General features: G+C 35.4%; 1 protein-coding gene across 3 annotated transcripts in view; it reads right to left on the reverse strand.

The window, feature by feature from the left end:
- Positions 1-4,287: 4,287 nt before the first annotated feature.
- Positions 4,288-18,402, reverse strand: part of Nubpl (NUBP iron-sulfur cluster assembly factor, mitochondrial) — a 49,709-nt gene continuing 35,594 nt past the window's right edge. For all 3 annotated transcript variants that reach the window (XM_083110131.1, XM_083110133.1, XM_083110134.1), the window contains 2 exons: positions 6,122-6,219; positions 4,288-4,973 (listed from right to left, as the gene is read on the reverse strand). In XM_083110131.1, coding sequence (XP_082966257.1) covers positions 4,902-4,973; positions 6,122-6,219 — 170 coding nt within the window. In that variant the 3' untranslated portion in view covers positions 4,288-4,901. The remainder of the gene's footprint in view (positions 4,974-6,121; positions 6,220-18,402) is intronic.

Genomic DNA, 18,402 nt, shown 5'->3' on the forward strand with positions numbered 1-18,402 from the left:
TTCAAATATTGAGTATTACCTTTAATTACAGTAGAAATTGAATATTAAATACTCAGGAAGAAGTAATGATCTGAACTATTTTCATGTAGAAATCTACTGCAGTATGTGGTTGTTAGAATTTCCAACTTTCTAGTTGCAATTTTTGGGTTGTGTTTGGTGGATATTAGAATTAGTACAGATTTTATTACTAAATTTTACTATAAAAGGGCTCTGGTGTGACATGGTAAGTGACATTTTGGTTATTTTTTAGTTACAAAGAAAAATGTGCCATCCTTCATTTTCAAGTGAAATTACCATGTCTTACAATTGGCATTGGACTCAGTGAAGCTTTGTGAAATTGGTATACACAACACAAAAACAATTTATCTACAGTATTGCTTCTAATAACCATTTTACTTAAAACTCGGAAATTACCAAAATATCACTTATCATGTTTTACACCCCAGCCCTTCATTTATGCTATAATTATTATGATTTTTTATTCAAAAGAAAAAAAAAATTGTTATTCATAAGTCAATCTTGCCATTATTACTTTTACATGTGAAGTGAATATTCTAAAAACATGGTTAAGTGTGATTCTTAATGTAGTGTTGCTTAAAATATAGTGACCTTACACCCACGTTTAAATATGTGAATTATCCTAATGGCTTTGGTCTCGAAACTTTTGTTTCTTGGTTCTAAGAGTCGGGGAATTTTGTTTTTACGAAATTGTAGACACCCTCATAAATATTTATTGTTAAGATTGAGGCACAGTTATTCATATTAGGAAAATTGAGAGATCATTGTAGAAAAACCTGGGAGATTCTGAGATGTCATTAGTCTATGGGCCAGCCAAAATGTTGGTATAATTTGGGAATACTAATTTTCCTTTATACCATAGTTAAACGGGTGTCCAAGGATACAAAAAAACCATGCTTGCCATCTCAAAGTGGTAGCTAATAGAAATGGCAGCCAATCCAAGATGGCACATGTTGACATTTGAAAAAAAAAAAAAAACTATATCTCTGAAACCAACGGTCGGATCTCGACGATCTTTTTTTTTCAAATGAAAGCTTAATGTGTGTTCTATATTTAATGTTATGTTATGTTCTGTTTTTACACATTTCTACTTTCTTGAAAGCAGACATTTCGGCTGTAATAACTAATAAAGAGTACGCACTATGTTATGCTGTTCTTCTGAACACACCCAAATGTTAACCTCATTTCCACGTACTTCACCTCGGCAACTGCAGTCTTACAGGCAAACGAGGTTCTGGCATCAGGACCTACAGCCAGTATAATCCTTCGTAGGGTTGTTTGATTTGAGATTTTGTTTTTAAGTCCACTTTATGCACAGATAGGCTAATCCGGAGTGGACCTACAGTTTAAAGTGGGATCCGAACCACTTTGTGCCTCCACAGGATATCAAACCCGGGTCCCCTTGATCACAAGGCGACGATGTTACACTAAGCCATCGGGGAGGCAGGCTACCTTTGTATGGTTGTACGAGTAAGTTCTCCTGCGTTTTACTCATAGGAATACATGTGTTGAGTGCCCCAGTACAGCCTCGGTTTTTACCTTTGGAAAGGAGATTTTAAAGACATGCATGGTGATTTTATACATTGGTAGGGGCTTGGCCTCGTATAATGTGATGGGTGTAAATAGCCTAAGTGCTGACGTATACTAAAATTTTAATTTCAATCAATCAATAACATTCTTCCATGAACATCAGTAACATGTAAACAAAATTCATGGCTAGTTATAGTACTACTACAACAAAAACAACAAATAATAATAATAATAATACTAATAACAATTATTATTATTATTAAATGTTATTGCATGTATATAGCAATAATATACTATTCAATAGTCGATACCAGTTACAATATGTGTAATTAAATAGGACTAAAGTCTAGAAGGATTCGCTGCACACACTACATAATTAATTAGTTTTATATGAATTCTAAGGTGAAAACCAACAAGTGTAATATGTCAAATTAAAGGTAAGCGTTTATGCTACAATTTTTGTTTGGAACATTTTCTTCTCAGATGCCTAGATTATTAATAAATTTATAATAAACATAAAATTAATAGTAAAAAATAAGATTTGTTTTTGCTAATCCGTGATTAACTACTTAACAGTTGCTCTTATCGAAAAACATAACATAACATTAAATATAGAACACATATTAAGCTTTCCTTTGATAAAAAGATCGTCGAGATCGGACCGTTGGTTTCAGAAATAGTTGTTTTTTTCAAATGTCAACATCCGCCATCTTGGATTGGCCGCCATTTCTATTAGCTACCACTCTTGAGATGGCAAGCATGGTTTATTCGTATCCTTGGACACCCATTTAACTATGGTATAAAGGAAAATTAGTACCCCCAAATTATACCGAAATCTTGATTTTGGTCACTTGGCCCCTAGACATGTCTTCATGTCTTATTTACAGGATTTCTAAATGTACTTTTAAGGTAAAAACTTGATATTTATCTTGTCCAAGCATGAAGCAACATGTGTCCACTGCTGAGTCCTGAAAAGAGGATGCCCTGTGGACTCAAATCAGTCTCTTATTTTACGTGATTCTGGCCAAATTTTACCAGTTTTCTTCAGTGATTTATGGCACAGCCATAAATATGTAGCAATGCTGAAAACCTAGCCACAAGCTCAGTTTGCAACATGTGGGAAGGAATTGTTTAATGTTTCTGATCCTTTCCAGGGAAAAAGTTTTTGTCGATTTCTACAATAGGAACAATACAGGAGGCCAGGACACATGTGTACCACTGCCACTATTCAGGCTGGCAGTTCCATGTATGTACGAGCACTATGTGGCAGAAATTAACGTGCCATTTCTTCAAACCAACACTATATCAGTTCCGTCTTTTTTGTTCATTTCTATACATATGAAGGTATGACATATTCTAATTACAAAACAATAGATATACATTGTTATTATTAATAACAAGTGTAGTTTGAAAAAAGTCCCTCTGAGTATTAGGGGATAGACCTTATAAAATGAACTATAACTCCTCAATCACCACTTTTTACTGATATATTTCACATTTGCATCTAATAATAACAAAAGAACACTTTAACAACATGTGGGATCCAGGAGGTAATGCCCAATTTTCAAATTTTCCTGAAAATTACAACTTACGAAAATTTTGGGGATGGGCATTACATATCTTCCAATTTTTTCCCCATGCTTCCTGCCAAATTTGGCCCATCCTGCATCCATAAAGCTTATGCTAAAAGCGAAATTCCACATTCTTTCAATACGCTGGCAACACTGCCACTCCTAAACATTGTTGTTATTCTTTCCCCCAAGAAGTATCAGCTGATATTTGCACCAAATTTAGAGCAAATTACAGGTCTGTCGTAGACTTATTCCTCATCCCCCCACTGGCAAAAGGAAATGTGTACACCTGAAGATGGGAGGAGGGATGCTCTCTTGAAAAGCAGTGTTAGTTAAAACTAAAATTCAAATCACCAACCCTGAGACCTTCTGTAAACAAAACCACGTGCATGCAGAAAGCATTGCAAACTCATCGAAGTAAAATAATCCACACGAAAATCCAGCGTTGTTACAGGATTCATTACGTAAGGTAAAACAACGGCCAATTTGTAGTATTGAATACGCTGCCGCAAATGACGTCTCACTTTAAACCCAATGCTCTTTCTTTTGTACTTATTGCTTGACCTTTATGGTTAACTCTTTGCACCAGTAATCATTTCCCATAAATTTGGCTTCTTTCTTGCATGCGAATTGAATATATTTTACTGCAATTTTTTTCATTCAAATCAAATAAACATGACCTGGAGGCCCTGGTCGATCTGACGTGGAATGACCCTATAGTCTATGGAGACCATGGGGAAGTGAATGATGAGGGGGAAAAAGTAGTTTGAATTTTCAGCACCAAGTTGAAATGTGGCGCTGAAGTAACAATCAGTAATTTGAGGCTATGTTGGTACAGCAGTGTTCAATATGTCAACATGAATGACTCTTTGGAAGCGGAAGAAAATGTGATCAATGGTCACATGAAGCGTTCACTGTGCACAGATTTCAGCACCACATTTCCACCTGGTGAAAATTTAAACTATTTTTTCCTCAGTATTTGCTTCCCCACATCCTCTGTACTAAGTTTCTGCGCAATATGTTGCTTCAAATGGCCTCCAGAGAATTCCGAGTAGGGCAACTTTAACTGGGGCTACCCATGACAAAAATGGTGTTGCATTTAGGGTTGTTACACTTTTTTTGCCAATATGGGACACACTGGACAGGACTAAAAAAACAGCATTTATACACTCACAACAGTGATATATTTTTATATTCTAATACACACAATATACATTACATTAAAATAATTTATAATAGAAAACTTTTACAGAATATAAAAAAAACAAGAGTGTACACAGTGGGCCAAAAGTCACAATTTGATATTGTGTTATTGTAAAAGGAAATGCAGAAACTGTATTAGACTGGAAAATATACATTAAAGAGTGAAATAGGACAAGAATACCTGTGCAATTAATATCAGTACAGCTTTTAACTGCAGTATTCAAATCTGTATTGGAAAAACACTCGCCAGTATTGGGAATGACTGACTATTGAGGAACAGAATAATTATTGCCACACAACATGTGAGTCAATTTTGCTTGCAAATATTATGTTCTTGTACTTTAAATACATACTATCCGATTGTGACTTTTGGTCCACGGTGTAGAATGCTAGACGTCTGGCAACCTTAGTTGAAGTGATTGCCATTATTTTTACATGGTCTCTTTATGTATTTTATTTCAGAACATACTCCAGATAATACATCATGTAAAAAAAAGTTACATCTCTAAATAACTTCCAGAGATGCTAAAATATTCTACCTTATCTACTGTCAAAATCCACAGTCGTTTCCAAGCAGTGTCATCTCTCCACATTTGATCTGTTGTTAAGGAAAAATAAAACCTTTTTTGCTAGACTTCTGTAGCATGCAGCCTGGAAATGAAATAAGAGTATAAGAACTACTGCATAGCTTTCGTACAAATTCATCATCATCAACAATCATGTCACATGATTTACATTCTTATGACAACCTCTGTCATCTATTTTTTGTTACATAAAGGTGTACATGGTGATGTTGATTGAAGATAGGATGTATGGGAGTAGAAGAGATAATGTAAGGTTATGTATAAATGAGCAAAGAATATGAGGATAGTAAATGGATCAAGTCTGAAGTGAATTGATAATGATAATGATTAGAGGCTGGAGAAAAAGACAGAGCGAGGAAGGGGAGGAAGAGTGAGATGGTTACATAATAATAAAAATGAAAATATATAGAAGGTTCCTTGTTGAGGTCTGGAACTGCAGTTGTCTAGTCGGTAGGACATCTGACTGCAACGTGGGAGATCCGAGTTCGATTCCAGGGTGGATGATCTAAAGTCAGAATTTTTCCAGCATTGTCCCTGCATAAAGCAACTCTGGGGCTCATCCAGCCTCAATTAAATGGGTACCTGGGGGGTAAAGGTGGCTAGAGTATGGTGGTGACCACATCACCTCCAACATGGCCGGGATCGATAGAATGTGTGGGGTCTTACTCTTCATTACCCTGTATATGCCTCATGGCATGGTGCAAAGTGCACAGGGATCTTTACCTTTTACTTTTGAGGTCTCATTGTAGTAGTGCTTCATGTGCATCAGATATGCATGTAAAGTGAAACCTCAATTTTACGTTTTTCAGGGGACCAAGCTGAAGAAACTTAAATACGGGGAAATGTAAAATCAAGGAAAATTTATTAGCATTTTACTATATTTGGACCATCAAGATTGAATGTATAATGCAGGAAAATGTAAAATCTCGGAACATAAAAACAGGGTTCCATTGTATTTAGCTTGTGTTCAGGATGCGAACAGCTGGCTTGATAGCAGAGGAAATTACGATGGTCAACTTTTGATCCTGCCACCGAGGTTGTTCCCAAGTTCCAGTCCAGACTTGGGCATTCTTTCCGAGTTTACTTTCATCTATTGATTACTCATCCTCATCATCGCAATGAGCAAAGATGGCACAAAAGCGATGCCAAATAACAAAAATACAAATACAAACAATGCAATCAACTGAAAACTATAAAAATGCACTAGAATCTTACCTCTATACTATTAGGCTCTGCAACAACAATTGGCTTTCCTGAGTCTATGTTTTCAGATATAACAGGAGTCAGTGGAATATTTTCTAATAAATCACAGCCTGCAAAAGAAGATTTTAAAAAAAATATATTATTGAACTACAAGTTGCACATTCAATTTGCCATTTTATTATTTTGTTTCAAACATGAAAATATTCAGAGCAAGTCTTGTATAAGTATATCAAAATACAGGGGAACCTCAACTAGATATTTTTTCTGAAAATAAAATTTATAGTAAACAACTTAAAATACAGTAAAATTTGGGAATATAATATCATGGTTACACTATCAAATATTTTGAAAAATATACAGTATTCAGGCAATCGACTTTAGGTTATTGCTATGACCCTGTAAACAATCCCAATTTCAAATTCAGGCAAATACCGGGTGTTTCATAAATAATAGAGGGGTTACAAAAATTTATTGCAAGTAAACTATTGAACATAACGTTAATGAAACCAGTCCAGAATGATTGAGGAACCCAAACAAGATTGTGCGTGTATGTTTTCTTAAGCTGAGAGTTCATATCCCAGCCGCTGTGCAATGTTTTGGTACCCAAAATTACCAGACCTTACACCGTGTGACATCAAAGACAGGGTATTCATCTCACTGATGCCCCATGATATCGCAGCCCTAAGGGAGCGTAGACACTATCAACAGGTCCATGTTGATACAAGTGTAGCAAGAAGTAGAATATCGTGTTGATGTCACCCGTGATGCACACATTTCAACATTTGTAGGTGTACAAAGAAACATTTTTAGTTCTGGACTGGTTTCATTAACGTGTTCAATACTTTACTTGGAAAAACTTTTGTAACTCCTCATTTATTTATGAAACACCCAGTATACGAGGGCCACTATTTATATTTTGAGCCTTGGCAACACTGATTGAAGTTAGGTGCGATTTGACGTTTGCACGGAATCGTCTGGCATTATTGACCATAACGTACTTCAAATGTTTTGTCAATAGCTTGATTTGTGTTGTGTATGTTGCCTTGGAGATTGCGCGACAACAATAAAATGGAATTAACTCATGAACATTTTCGTGCGATGATTTTTTACAATTTTCGACGTGGATTATCAAGACAAGAGTGCACCATCAACTTACTTCCACATTTGGCGATGAAGCCCCATCCTTTGCCACTGTGAAACGCTGGTATAACGAATGTAATCATGGCCGCCATTCGCTCACCGACGAGATTCGCGAAGGTCGTCCAAAATCAGTTGTTGTTCAAGAAAACATTGATGCTGTGCAAAACCTAATACTGCAAGATCGTCATGTGACATACTGTGAGATTGAGGCAACCATAGGCATTAGTTCCACCAGCATATATAAAATATTACATGATCATTTAGCTGTGAGAAAGGTATGTTCTCGTTGGATCCCACACAATTTTGACAAAAACTCAAAAAGACGCTCGCGTCAATTGGTGCAAACAAATGCTCAATAAATACAATCGTGGTGCTTCAAAAGATGTATATAAGATTGTAACAGGTGACGAATCATGGATATATGCATATGAGCTGGAACGTAAACAGCAGTCGACTGTATTGGTGTTTCAAGATGAACCCAATCCAACAAAAGTTGTTCGCGCTCGAAGCACATCGAAACAAATGGTCGCCTGTTTTTTCGGGAAAACTGGTCATGTGGCAACTGTGCCTTTAGAGGAACGTAGAACGGTCAACTCTGAATGGTACACAACAATTTGTTTGCCAGAGGTCTTCGGTCAAATACGGAAAACAAACAAATGCCGTCGGATCATTCTTCATCAAGACAATGGCAGCTGTCCCACATCATGTCTAACAACAGACTTTATGAACAGTCAAAAAATCGAATTGATGGGTCGTCCGCCGTACAGTCCTGATTTGGCACCCAATGACTTCTTCTTGTTCCCGAATGTCAAGAATAAATTGCGTGGACAACGATTTTCGTCGGCGGAAGATGCCGTTGATGCGTTCAAAAACCATATTATGGAGGTGTCTCAAGAAGATTGGAAAAACTGCTTTGACAAATGGTTCGAACAAATGCAAAAGTGTATTGACCATAAAGGAGAATACTTCGAAAAACAATAAAGCAGTTTTCAATGCCAAATTCCTGATTTTTCATTGTTAGGCTCAAAATATAAATAGTGACCCTCATAGTCCTCATTTCTGAAAAAAAAAAAAAATGGGAGTAAAAAGTAGTATGGAATTCTAGGGAATACCATACAATAGTTGATTAACGTATAAGATTACCAGATTTTTAAAACAACAAAACTGGATATTTTTCATGTTTTCTTGAAGTAAAAACGGGACAGCAATATTTACAACATGCACTGAAGTTCTCTGAATTGAAGAATATGCATTTGAAATTTCGAACTTTGGGCAGCATTTATATAAAAGAACAAAGGTCACAAATGTTTGAAACACTACACGTTAGCTAAGTGTTTTCAAAACAGACCTGCCATCGGTTTCTCCTCTGCAGAGAGACAAAAGTTGACACACAAATCACTTCTTATGCTCCCACGATGCAATCCTCTAATATTGATTGATTGATTTGGTGTTTTAAGTCCACTTTGTGCACATGATAACCGTCGCTGCGCTTAAACTTGCAGAACGATTATCAATGCAAATAAAATTGCGTAATTAACGATAACCGTTATATTTAAAATAAATACAATACAGGCGCAGAAAATCTCACTACTTCCATCACCATTTTAGTACTTATTATTTCTCGTTGCTATGGTTACATCAATTCCATTTCTTGTATTTTATACAGCGTGATAAGATGATTATAACAATATATATAAAATAAACATGCATAAGTTAAAAACAACATCAATAACATAAATAATATTAACTTTGAACATGACAGTTTGAGAATAGAACAGTCTCAATCTCTCCCCTTCTCCTGGAAAAAAAAAATGAACATAACATTTTTTTTTTTTTACATAATATATAAGATTTGAGTCCTGCTTTTAATATACACTCGTCAGGATAATGAGAAAGTTCACTTGACATAATGAACCAATTCACAAATTTACAATACTCATCTTAGTGTTCGAATTTACAGCTACTTATGCATTACTTCATGACAATTACATTAGTTTAAGCAATTCTTCCCTTTTCTCATCAGAACAATTAAATTTCTTGATATTTGACAAGTTCTGCCTTGTTGTTATCTTATTTCCATCCATAGACATCAAAATTGTATAATTGTTTTTCACAGCATCAACTATATAGGGTCCAAGCCATAAATCCATAAACTTATGAATTTTCTTGTTAATTGCACTACTATGTTCATGATTTTTCACTAAAACAATATCACCTGGGACAATCTTCAATTTATTAGCATCACACTCAATAGTTTTGGGCTTATATCTTTCCTTAATGCGTGCTTTGGCGATAAAATACTTATGTTTCCAGGGCACAAACTTTAAATCATCTGGCCAGTTAATTTGACTGATAATTGAATCCTTTAATTCGTGATGAAGAAAGAGTTCACTAGGTGTGAAACTTGTTATTTCCGAAACGGAATTATTAAGAAGTCCTGTTACATGATTCAAATATTTTACCCAGTCCTGATGATTTTGCGAAGTATATAATCGTAACAATCGTATTAACTCTTTGTTGTACCTTTCCACAGGATTTGCGAAAGGCGAATAAACTGACGTGGTGATATGTTTTATGTTACAGTCATTCATATATAATTTCCACTCTTGTGATTTAAATTGGGAACCGTTATCTGATAATATTACCTTACATGCTGGATAGTGGTAAAAATACTGGAGCTTGAATTTGTTAATTATTTCACGTGACGTTGCCTTCCTTAACGGATAAGCCATTAAAAATTTGGACATCGTGTCAACTATTGTTAATATGTAACTATATCCTTGTGATTTGGGTAAAGGTCCAACAAGATCTATTGATAACATATCATGTGGAGTAGTAGAATATACATGCAATTCATCCTTACTAATTTTTGTGTGAGATTGTTTAGTTTTTGCGCATGTTAGACAGTCGTTCAAATACTGCTTGATACTAACTTTCATTTTAGGCCAATAATATAAACTTCTGCACTTATTAAATAGTTTATAGTATCCAAAATGACCTTGTAAGTCATGTAATTTATGAAGAATTTTGGGTACAACAATAATAGGTACTACAAGTTTCCACTTGTCTTCTTTCAAATGTTTCAGGAATAATATATTATCTTGAATCGAATATTGCCTTTTTATATTCTTCGACAAATTCCCATTTTGTAACTTTTGTACAATGGCACTGCAATAAGAATCAGAATTTTGACTTTCTTGCCAAAATGTTACACTATCTTCGTCAAGAAAATCAAGACTTATGTTATTTACATATAGTTCCGATAGAGTTGGAAAACCTGTACTTAAATCAGGATATCTGCTTAAAGCATCTGCAGCTTCATTAGATTTTCCCGGCACGTGATATACATTATAATCAAACATTTGTAATTTCAAACTCCAACGATTTAATCGTGGATTCAAAGTTTTAGTAGATTCTAGCCAAGATAAAGATTGGTGATCGGTAAACAATTTCACCTTAGTTCCAGCTATGTAAATGTAGAATTTTTCGAAAGCAAATAATATCGCTAAGCATTCAATCTCGTGAGTATTGTATGATAACTCATTGCCTTTAAGAGATCTGCTAACGTATTGAATTATACGTGGTCCTTCTTCAGAATTTTCAGTTGAGTCTTGCCATAGAACAGCTCCTATTCCTTTCTTCGAACCGTCTGTGTTGACATTGAAAGGTTTCGTGAAATCTGGTTGATACAAAGCCTTTGGAGATATCAGTGACTTGCGGAGGTTTTCAAAAACTGAAGCATGAACATCATTCCATTGCCATTTTGATTCCTTTTTCAACAGATCGTACAAAGGCTGTGCCATTTCAGCAAATCCTTCAATAAACTTTCGCCTCCAATTAGCTAATCCTAAGAACCTTCTCAAGGAGCGTTTGTTTGTTGGAATTGGAAAATTAATAATTGCTGAATTCTTTGCAGGATCAACCATAATTTTATCACCGGACACTATGTGTCCAAGGAAGCAGATTTCTTTGTAAGCAAACTTACATTTGGAAAATTTAATAGACATATTGACACCCTTTATCTTTTGTAAAACTAGTTCTAAATGTTGCATATGTTGAGACCAATCTTTGCTGAAAATTAGAATATCATCCAAATAACAAACAACAAAATTTCTGCAATCGGTGGAGAATATTTTATTCATCCTGTCCTGGAACACTGAGACTGCTGATCGAATCCCAAACGGAAGATAGCGGAAAAGATATTGTCTGCCTCTATAAGAAAAAGCTGTGTAAGGATATGAATCTTCAGTCAACGGTATTTGAAAATAACCACATGATAAATCAATTGAAGAAAAATAAACACATCCTAGGAACCTCTGTAACAGTTCGTTGATTGCTTCTACTCTCACTTGTGGAGAGATAACATGTTGATTAAGTTTCCTAAAATCGATCACAGGTCTCCAAAGACCTCCTTGCTTTGGCACTATATGTAGAGGGTTAAGATATGGTGAAGAATCCTGGTAAATAATTCCCCATTTTTCCCACTTGGAAAGCTCTTCTTCTAAAGGTAGTCTCCTTGATATTGGTATGGGATAAGGTGTGCTTGTAATAGGTGTTACAGTATCTAATTGAATCTTGTAAGGTTCAACAATTGCTTTTCTAGGTTTATCTGAAAATTGTACGTGATAATACGACAGAAGTTTGAATAAATCAGCTTTCTGCAAATTGTCTAAATTATCATTTCTAGAAACAGACTCATAAATGGACTTCTTAGCTGGCATATATTCTACATCATCATTCAAAGTTGACGCATCACGCAACAATCTACATGAATAACTTTCATTATCATTTAATGTATCTTCGGAACAAAAGTTAGACTTTGTACAATACTTCAAATCTTCTGTAGAAGAACATTGCCGAGTTAAAACAGAGGAAACTTCCTTTCCTTTATCATTTAGCAAACTTACATTCCCTTCCTTAAAATCAATTACAGCTTTATATTTCCTCAAAAATGGAACTCCTAAAATGACATCGGCATTCAACTCTTTAAGAACAAAAAATTCCATAGAAAAGTATTCGTTCTTTATCTGCAGATTAATAATTTTACTACCAACAACTTTACACTTCTTGGATCCAGCAAAACCGGTGAGTTTTACATCTTCCACGTTATCCAGTTTAATGTTGCTAATCAAAGACGATAGTTTGCACCAAACGTCAAAATTTAGAACATTTGCCTGACTTCCAGAATCTATAATACAAACTACAGGTATTTGACAAATAATTCCATGAATAACTGGAACTTCAGTTAATGGAACCGGAATATCATAATCACTAACAGTCCATTCAGGTTCTTCTTCAAACCATTCCAATAAAAAATTCACTTGTAGTGGTTCCGATATTAAGTCTTTATCATCACGTACATTCATAATTTCCTGTGTTTGAAATGAATTTCGTTTGTTCAAATTTGGCCTCTCTGAAAGAAAGCAGAGTGAACGAGGCACTTCCATCCGCTCCTTTAATTTAAATTTGTTGTTGATTGGTAAGATGTTCCAATACCAGATTGTCGTGTAAAGGTCTTTGATACATTTCCAGAAGGAGAATTTGATATTCCAGAAGTTGTAGATGCATCTTGTGGTTGTAATGAAGTCACATTAACAGGTTGACTGTAAGTAGGAGCGAGAGCAGGCTCACTTGTATACTGTGCTTGCCTATTATAGAAAATCCTTCCATTCTGACTACTGTTAGGTAACTGAGAAGTTATAGCATCCTGATTATAATTCCTATTTGTAATGTCACCGGAAATACCAGAGTATGCATTATTTCTTTGGAATCTGAAATTATTTCTATTATATGTAAATCCTGAATAGCCACGATTATTTCTACGTCCTCTAAAACTACCATTGCTACCTCTAAACTGTCCATATCTTGAATTAGCATTGCCAAATTCATTAGTAAACGGTACTTGAGCATCCATCGACGAAGTCTGAGTAGAAGATGAGCAAGTGTTTTTGGTGTGTTTAACATTAATTTGCTTGACACTAAATTTTGATTTCATGCTGTCAGGATTCTTGTTGGGTTTAACCTTACTACTATTATCGGTTTCTTCCGGTAGGAAAATAAGTCCTCTTCTACTAGTTCGGACAACATCTAATTTCCTTAACATAGTTGTTAACTGGTCCATAGAACGTATCTCATGACAAGTTATGTTATTAGCTATATTATTTGGTAACTGGCTAATAACTAATTGAATAACATCCAATTCGTTTGGATTCTCAACTAAATTGCAATAATTTGAATATGTTTTCAACGCAAAGCTTTCTAAATCACCATGTACTGTAGGATCATACTTCCTGTTCCTTAATACTGATAACTGAGACTGTAGTATTTCCGGACTTGCAAATTGTTTCATGAATTCCCTATGAAAATGGTCATATGAAGAAAACATACGTTTGTGAGTTCTATACCAGTACGCAGCTCTGTTGGTGAAACACTGCTGAATACTCTGTAGCCTTTTGTTAATTGGAATGCCCATAAGATCAAGCATAGAATTAAGATGTTCTAGATATTCTCGAGCCGATTGGTCTTCTATTTTTCCAGAAAATTTGGGTAAATGAGACAGTTCATTTATCTTTACATATCTGTTTCCTCTATCCCCAACAGTAATTACAGGTAAAGACGTTGGAGAAATACAACGATCAAACTGACTTTGTGGATTATCACAGTAATTGTTATTTGTATTTGACTCATTAACACCAATTTCAGCATTTGGACAACTTGTGCCAGTCATTAAATTTGCATTACGCCTTTCACCTTGAAACCATGGTCTACAAGCTTCATTCTGCAAGGAAGAAATATGACGAAACCCACACGTTTCACCAGGGACATTACTATGATGAACGACAGGGAGGTTAGGTTCTTGCGAGTATGTAAACATTTGATTTATGTAACTATTTTCACCATCAGCAGAACAACATTGTTGAACATTGGAACATTTATCAATATTTGTAACGGTAGAATTCAATCTAGAAGTTGTCTGCATATTGTTAATCGCATAATTACTTGTATCCTTAAACTGTACACTATTAGGTGACATATTATTTCGATAATGTTCCTCATTGCAGGTTGGAATAAATCTTTTGTTTCGCTTCCAGCGAACACGATTTCGAACATGCGGTTCATCGAACGTTGTTTTCACATGGGTTGTTAAAGATTCATCAGATGAATAAGTAGATGAATTAGTCACCCCCGAGTCAACTGCATTTCCAGCCCTTTCACGTGATGTCTTAGTTTGAGAACTATTTTGTGCAAGGGGAGGTTTCAAATTTCCCTTTGTGTTGCGTTGAAAATTTGCATAATTAGTTTGCAAAACATCAATACGAGATTCTATATGTTGAAACCTGTTATTACAATCAATAAGATACGTTCCAAAATGTACATTTTCCTTACCAGCAACTTCCAACGATGATAATCTATTATTAATATCAGTTATTTTGGATGAACATACTGTAATAGATTTATCGTATTCACTAATCAAATCTTTATTTATTAAAATTTGTTGTCCTTGAACGTCTTGTTCTGTTCGGATTTGAGAAATATTGCTATTTAAAATACTTCCCAAATGTTCATTTTTCTTGACACATTCAGAAGCTATTGAATCAAGTTGTGTTTTAACATCGGAAGTCAAGTTGTCTAATCTTTGATTAACAGTATTAACTTCTTGATGAACCAATTCAAATTTTGAAGTTAGGTTACTATAAATATCCAATTCCAATTGTTCAAACTGAGACTTAATATTCTCATTAAACTCTGCAAATTCTTGATTAGATTGCTGTAACTGTAATTTCATATCTTGGTTAGCAAGATCCATTCGGGTTTTTAGTTCTTCATTAGACCGTTCTAACTGCGATTTCATAGACTGTTCTAACTGCGATTTCATTTCAGCATTAGACTGTTCTAACTGCGATTTCATTTCAGCATTAGACTGTTCTAACTGCGATTTCATTTCAGCATTAGACTGTTCTAACTGCGATTTCATTTCAGCATTAGACTGTTCTAACTGCGATTTCATAGACTGTTCTAACTGCGATTTCATTTCAGCATTAGACTGTTCTAACTGCGATTTCACAGACTGTTCTAACTGCGATTTCATTTCAGCATTAGACTGTTCTAATTTCGTCTTGAGGTCTTCATTAGAAGCGACCATAAGCAATTGAATACTCTTAACAGTGCTTAACAAATCACCAAAATTCGGGTTAAGAGTTTCTAGATAAGCTGGCAAACTAAAAGGATCATAATCTGGTTTGCAACCTTTACAATAATAATTTTCTAGTGTGGTCGAATAAATTGTCCAGTGAGTGACTGTAAGTTTGAGACAAGATATATGATGCCATGACGAGCACTGTGTACACTGAACATACCTCAAATCATTGTCAGGATCATTACAACAAGATAATTTATCAGGTTTTGTAGAACAAACATCATGTTCTGTAGTATTCGCATTACTGGAAGCGACTACGGGATTACCAGCATCAAAGTAAGTAGTCATTGTACTAGCCTGAATGTTTGTTTCTTTACGCGACGATTTAGATTTACTTTGTTTTAACTTATCAGCCATTGTGATCTTTACACATATGACGATTCACTTAAGAAGTTACGTTATACAAGCACACTGAAGATTGTAACGTAAGTCTTACTTCAGCATATGACAAAATTTCTGTTCCATTACAACAGACATTCTTACCACTTTCAGAAGATTGCACACTTTTTGAACAATCCTGGCTTCTGGGTCGCCACTCTTGATAACCGTCGCTGCGCTTAAACTTGCAGAACGATTATCAATGCAAATAAAATTGCGTAATTAACGATAACCGTTATATTTAAAATAAATACAATACAGGCGCAGAAAATCTCACTACTTCCATCACCATTTTAGTACTTATTATTTCTCGTTGCTATGGTTACATCAATTCCATTTCTTGTATTTTATACAGCGTGATAAGATGATTATAACAATATATATAAAATAAACATGCATAAGTTAAAAACAACATCAATAACATAAATAATATTAACTTTGAACATGACAGTTTGAGAATAGAACAGTCTCACACAGTAAGGCTAATCGGGACTGGACCTACAGTTTAAAGTGGGATCCGAACCACTATGTGCCTCCACCGGGTATTGAACCCAGGACCCCTTGAGTAGACCTCTAATATAAACGACACTGTAATCAGATGTGCATGACTGAATGTTACTGTGTCATGGTTAATAGTAATAGTAGAAAAGGTGTATTGTTGCAGTAATTCTATGCCGATAAGTCATTGTCACAAAAATGGGACATTTTGATGATATTGGGACAGAGACTAAAAAAAAGGGACTGTCCCTTCTAATACTGAATTTCTGGTCACCTTATTAACACACTGTATTTGTAGTAAAATCACACATGTCTTAGGTTAGATCCCCACCACCACCACCACCAGTAAAAAAAATGTTCACCAGAAGACGAGAGTAGAGGTGCTCTCTTGAAACACTGTCTGAATAAGTAGAAGCACTAAGCCTGTTCTGCAAAAGAATAAACTTCAAAATTATATTTTTGTCTTTTCCGTCGAAAACCAGGGAGGGTCACATGAACCACTGAACCAATCGGCTTTGTCCAGTTGCCACGGTGAGGGGAAATTCTCCTGGTATTCTGCGTTGTCAAATTTTTCATTTCGAGTCGCTTTTGAAACAGGTGGCACTCTGAACAAGGTCAAGCATGGCAAAGCCTAATGGTTGCCTCCACATAGCAAGCAAATGGGTCTCCAATTCCCTGCCTTTTCCTGAAATGCGAGCGAAAGGTGCAAGTTCACAGCAAAAGGTGTCGTGTACGACTGGACAAAAATCAGGCACGGTTCCCGGAAGTTTATTCTTTGGGCAGTCAGACTTTAGTTAATGAATAATGTCCAATTAACACTGCATGCTAATAAAGACCCACTGTCATTAACATCCAGAAAATTAACAATAAAAAATAATATAATACACCAGCAAAATCGTCTAGGAAGCTTCGACAGTTCTGTAAAATAAATTTCTTGTCCTCTAAAAATATCTTTCACTCTCACTTGCTGACCGAGGTTTGGAAATGATGAATAATTAGTTTTTCTCTTTCCCTGCAGATGGCATCGAAGCTCAAGGTTTTTACTATCCGCTGGTTCCAACAGTTTGTTTCTATTGTCAATAGAGGGCATCTGACAGCAGTGAGAAAGGCCTTAGATACACACATATACATTGCACCAATAGCATGCAAGATTCTGAAACTACAATTGTCCTGATTAGAAAAGTTAAAGTAATATTGGTTCAGCCCTAGTAACTGATAAATATAAACAGAAATGAGGAGCAGTAGGATAATGTACAGGGAGGAAAACTAAATAACCCTTAGGAACGTGAACTGTCCCACAATGGAGCAAACAGGTATTTGTGCCAATGTCAAACTGTCCCACATTTGAACAATCAGGTATATGAGAAAAAAGTGTAATGACTAATTTTGTCGCTAGCATAACGATGTGATACAATAGGGAGGATGGGGAGAACCCATCTTTTGAATGTGAAGTTCTCTACATGGCATTTAACTCTGCAGCTGTTCTTGCCTATATCAGAAAGTTTTGAACTAGCAAAAAATTGTGTAAGCCTAGTTCACTGCACTTTTTTGACCCTGCATTTTTGCATCTACTTGATTACAAAGTGCAACACTGAGTCATCTATTTCATCAATTCTGTGTCACTAGTGTATTTGGTGTCTGCACCTCTTGCACTACATCCTGGAGCGGTGTACAGTGTGGTGTATGACCACATGGTACATGCTAATCAATCAAATGACCTTTGAAAGCAGCAGACAGGCATTTGGGATGCACGTTCGCTACACATGGTGTCAAGAAGTGCAGCGAATTAGACAGGCCCATTATCTGGGCACTGTTTGTAATCCTCAAGTGACAATGTCGTCTACAGAGGAGGAGTGCTAGATTAATTTTTAAATGAAAAAATAAAGAATTTCATAATTTCTTCTTCCTCTACATATGAACATGACTTTTTGGCCTCATCTTTGCTGGACAAGACAAGGTATGTTTGATTCATAACTCCACAATTCATAGTTTCAGTGATATTAACTTTTCGTTAGAGTGGTACATAATTTCAAATTTCACTCTGAAAACAGTCCAGATCGATTGAATGATTTAGTTGGTG

This window comes from Lepisma saccharinum, chromosome 23 (genome assembly GCF_977018435.1).
Source record: "Lepisma saccharinum chromosome 23, izLepSacc3.1, whole genome shotgun sequence".
Classification (NCBI taxonomy): domain Eukaryota; kingdom Metazoa; phylum Arthropoda; class Insecta; order Zygentoma; family Lepismatidae; genus Lepisma; species Lepisma saccharinum.